The sequence below is a fragment of the Lepus europaeus genome, chromosome 5 (assembly GCF_033115175.1).
Source record: "Lepus europaeus isolate LE1 chromosome 5, mLepTim1.pri, whole genome shotgun sequence".
Classification (NCBI taxonomy): domain Eukaryota; kingdom Metazoa; phylum Chordata; class Mammalia; order Lagomorpha; family Leporidae; genus Lepus; species Lepus europaeus.
This window is the reverse complement of record NC_084831.1, coordinates 123,795,338-123,800,078: the sequence shown is the minus strand read 5'-3', so window position 1 is coordinate 123,800,078 and position 4,741 is coordinate 123,795,338. Positions and strand designations below refer to the sequence as shown.

At 36.6% G+C, this 4,741-nt stretch overlaps 1 protein-coding gene across 1 annotated transcript; it reads left to right on the top strand.

Moving 5' to 3' along the window:
- Positions 1-760: 760 nt before the first annotated feature.
- LOC133761033 (olfactory receptor 6Y1) lies at positions 761-1,738 on the top strand. The gene has a single exon (XM_062193683.1). It carries the CDS (start codon positions 761-763, stop codon positions 1,736-1,738), a length of 978 nt encoding a protein of 325 aa, XP_062049667.1.
- Positions 1,739-4,741: the final 3,003 nt, after the last annotated feature.

Below are 4,741 nucleotides of genomic sequence, written 5' to 3'. Positions count from 1 at the left end.
TAGACTCCTGTAATGAGATTCAAAGAAAGCAAAGTTGAAAGAAAATCTAGGGAGGAATGCAAAAACTTTTTCCTAAGATCCACTGTCTTAATGTCTGCTGAACACTAGACTACAGCAAGCAAGGATATGGTGTGTCTGTGTATGTTTGTGAGAGAGAGGTGATTTGAGCAGAAAGAGACAATATGTGTTTAAAGAAATTGTATATGACATTCCAACAGAAAACAAAACTGTTTGATAAATTTGCAATATGTTGGTTATTTATCTGTTTTCCTCTCTAAACATGAATAAATTAGGAGCGAATGAGTCTGCCTTTCTGTAGGATGCTAATGCTGAGTTTTCAAGTGAGAAGACAGAAATAAATGAGTGAGCACTATTTTTCCAGCTCTTTTATTCCAAGACTATTTCCTTATGGAAAAATATAGCTTTCTCTGTTGTCCTAAATATGATAGCAGAAAAGAAATCTCACATTGGCAAAGCACAGAACTGGGAATCAGAGGGTACTAATTTCACTTCTGTATCATCATAGACAAGTTACTCTTCTTGAACTAACGTTAAAAATAATAAAAACATAGTCTCAATGAAGTCCATATTCACTCAAAAGCTTTGGTTGTATAATAATTCAAAGTGAAATAAAGATATAAAGACAGGAGAGAGTTCCTATTGCTAAGAATTTGCTGGTGGCAGGCTGTATTACGTAAATAACCATAGGCTTGTGCTGGGACATGGAAGGAATTGACATTGTCTGTGCCCACAGCCAGGTATGATGACCAAGACTCTGGAAGCAGATAACAGGACAGCAACAACACATTTCATTCTTCTGGGATTTCCAACACGACCAGCCTTCCAGCTTCTTCTCTTCTCTGTTTTCCTGGCAACCTACCTGTTGACACTGCTTGAGAACCTTCTAATCATCATAGCCATTCGAAGTGACGGGCAGTTGCACAAGCCCATGTATTTCTTTCTGAGCCACCTCTCTTTCCTGGAGATGTGGTATGTCACAGTCATCAGCCCCAGGATGCTGGTAGACTTCCTCAGCCATGATAAAAGCATTTCCTTCAATGGCTGCATGACTCAACTTTACTTCTTTGTAACCTTTGTCTGCACTGAGTACATCCTTCTTGCTGTCATGGCCTTTGACCGCTATGTAGCCATTTGTAACCCACTACGTTACCCAGTTATCATGAACAATCAACTTTGTGGTACAATGGCTGGAGGATGCTGGTTCTGTGGACTTGTGACTGCCATGATAAAGATGCTTTTCATAGCCCGACTTCACTACTGTGGCACACCCAATATCAATCACTACTTTTGTGATATCTCTCCACTCCTCAACGTCTCCTGTGAGGACTCCTCACAGGCTGAGCTGGTGGACTTCTTCTTGGCCCTTATGGTCATTGCTGTTCCACTTTGTGTAGTGGTCACTTCATATGTCACCATCCTCACCACCATTCTCAAGATCCCGTCTTCTCAAGGCCGTCAAAAGGCATTCTCCACCTGTGCATCCCACCTGACAGTGGTGAGTCTCTTCTACTCCACAACCCTTTTCACCTATGCCCGCCCCAAGCTCATGTATGCCTACAATTCCAACAAAATGGTATCTGTTCTCTACACCGTCGTCGTTCCACTCCTCAACCCCATCATTTACTGTCTGAGGAACCGTGAAGTAAAAGCATCTCTAAAAAAGACTATACTCTGCCATGGAATTGGGCCTAGGGGAGATGAGACTGTCAGTAGTTAAAAAAACATGTGTCAACCTGTGAGGCCTGAATTGGAAGATGAGTACTACACACTGTCTCCCTCAGTCTCAGCTGTAGTTAGGCAATAACACACGGAACTTTAACACTGCTCTCTGAGGGTACGCTTATGACTAGAGAATCAGATTTCTGAGAAGTAGTAACCTCTCCTATCAGGACCAGAGAAAAAAATGTTAAGCATTTTCATAGAAAAATATTTGAAATGAGGAGTAAGGGAAAGAGAAAGGAGGTTCTTTTTCTCATACAATGTACCAAAATAAATTTTGGACAGGATAAGGAGTAAAACCATATTCCTGCTCTCAGATTAGGAAAACGTCTTTGAATATTCCATCCTTGAGAAGTAAAAGAAAAAGAAGTAAAACACTCCTAACTTGTTGAGGCTTTTAAAATAATAGAACATAAATTAGAAAGTAAAGTAGAACATATTTGTAACCTACATTGTAATATCTTTAATATTAGAAGAGTCCAGGAAGGATTCTCCCCTATAGCGGTCAGAGAGGCCATGGCCCTGCCAAATTCTTGGTTTCTGTCTTTTAACCTACAGAATATTGAGAGAAAAAATTTATGTTTTACTGGTACTTTAAAACTAGTACTAGAAAACTAATATGATATACAATGAAACTTAATAGTATTTAAAATAAACATTTAAAAATAAAACTTGAAGGACATTGAGAAACTCCAAATTTCAATTGTTTGTGTAAAGATAGCATCCATAGTGGATAAAAGTTAAAGACATACATATTTGTATAACTGATACTCGAAAGTCAGCAGTACCATTATCTTTTTTTATTATTATTAAACTTTTATTTAATGAATATAAATTTCCAAAGTACAGCTTATGGGTTACAATGGCTTCCCCCCTCCCAAAACATCCCTCCAACCCACAACCCTCCCCTTTCTCGCTCCCTCTCCCCTTCCAATCACATCAAGATTCATTTTCAATTCTCTTTATATACAGAAGATCAGTTTAGTATATATTAGGTAAAGATTTCAACAGTTTGCCCCCATATAGCAACACAAAGTGAAAAAAAAATACTGTTGGAGTACTAGTTATAGCATTAAATAAGAGTGTACAGCACATTAAAGACAGAGATCCTACATAATATTTTTTTTTTAGCAGTACCATTATCTTTTTAGAAACATGTTATTTACTTTACTTGAAAAGCAAAGAAAAGGAGAAAGACATAAAGATAGAGGTCTCCAATCCACTGGATAATTTCCAAGGTGACTACAGCAATCAGGGTTGAACGGCTGAAGCCAGGAGCCAGAAACTCAATATGGTCTCTCCATGTGGTTGGCAGGGATTTAAGTTCTTGAACAATCATCTGCTGCCTACCAGGCTGCACATTAGTAGGAATCTGGATTGGAAGTAGAGGCCAAACTCAATTCCAGGCACTCTAATACAGGATACAGAAGTTCCAAACACCTGCCCCCACATTGTCTTTTATTTCTAATTTTCCATGAGCATTCTGACATCCCCTTATGTTGTACTATCTGTGGTTAAATACATTATTTCAAACCATGAAGTCACCTTGGAAATATTCAATTCCTTTGACCCTGTAATTTCAAATCTAAGAATCTGTATTAGGGAGGTAATTCATGTGGTTGTATACATAAATATTCAAATTAGAACCTTTACTAAAATATAAAAGCATGTAAATATCCCCAGCTAGAGGAATATTCAGCTAAAATGTGATTTAATTACTAAATAGAATATTAAGTAGACATTGGGAACCATGTTTTTAAACAAGATATATATATATATATATATATATGTGTGTGTGTGTGTGTGTATATCTTGTTTAAAAACACACACACATATATATATACACACACGCATATATATATATATATATATATATATATATAAATTATCTTATTTCTCTTATTTTTCCACTGGCTTAGGAACTTATTCAGAAATAAGAGTGGTGATGTTTGCCTTCCTAAAAATCCAACAGAATATCCATTATAATCAGGTATTACAATCCATGGCTCTTTATCATTAGTGCTATTTTAGTTATGGGGGCATATTGAATGAAAACAATAACATCAAGTATGTCTCTTATTTCTGAATAAGTTCCTAAGCCAGTGGAAAAATAAGAGAAATAAGATAGCAAGTCGACCATTCATTTTGGACCACTGTGCTTAATGAGTTGTACTATGAGAATTAATGGTAAAACTAGTCTTCAAGCAGTACTTTATACTTTGTGTGCCTGTGTGGGTACAAACAGTTGAAATCTCTATTTTGTATAGAGTTGGTATTCTTCATATAAAGTCACTTAAAAACAAATCTCAATGAAAAATGGAATGGGAGAAGGAGTAGGAGGTGGAATGGGAGTAGGGGTGGGAGGGTGGTTTGAATAGGGGGAAGAAACACTATATTCCTAAAAGCTGTACATATGAAATTTGTGTTCATTAAATAAAAACCTAAAAAAAGATAGCAAATAGAGATCTAAATATCTTTCATTATTGATGGGCAGGTGGGTGGAAGTGGTTTAGGAGTGTGAAACAGCAGACTTCCTATGACTGAATCCTCCAAATACCCAGACTTCTGCAATGAATCAATCAACATAATCAGTCCCCTGTAAGTGTCCCACTAGTTTTGACTTTCTTCTGTATATTGATTCTGAAAAGGAAGAAAATAAGGATGGGTATGTGTACAGGTCTCTCTTTCCATACAGGGCAAAAGGTAAGAAGTGTCTAGGGAAAATCTTGTTTCATGTAAGCCAAAGTAGTTGACATGTTCTGCAACAATATTCACAGTGCTTTACCATCACTTTAAAAATAAAGTTTTTTTTATTTTTAAAATATTGTTATTTTGTTACATTTTACACCAACATTTTAAAAGTTGAAAAATACTCCAAGATAATAATTCATCATACTAACACTAAAACTAACTCATTGAATTGATGGAGGGGTACAGTCATCCCTATAAGGTTCTAATCTCCAGAGACTTGAAGGGAAGCCTTTGCAGTAGATAGCTCCTT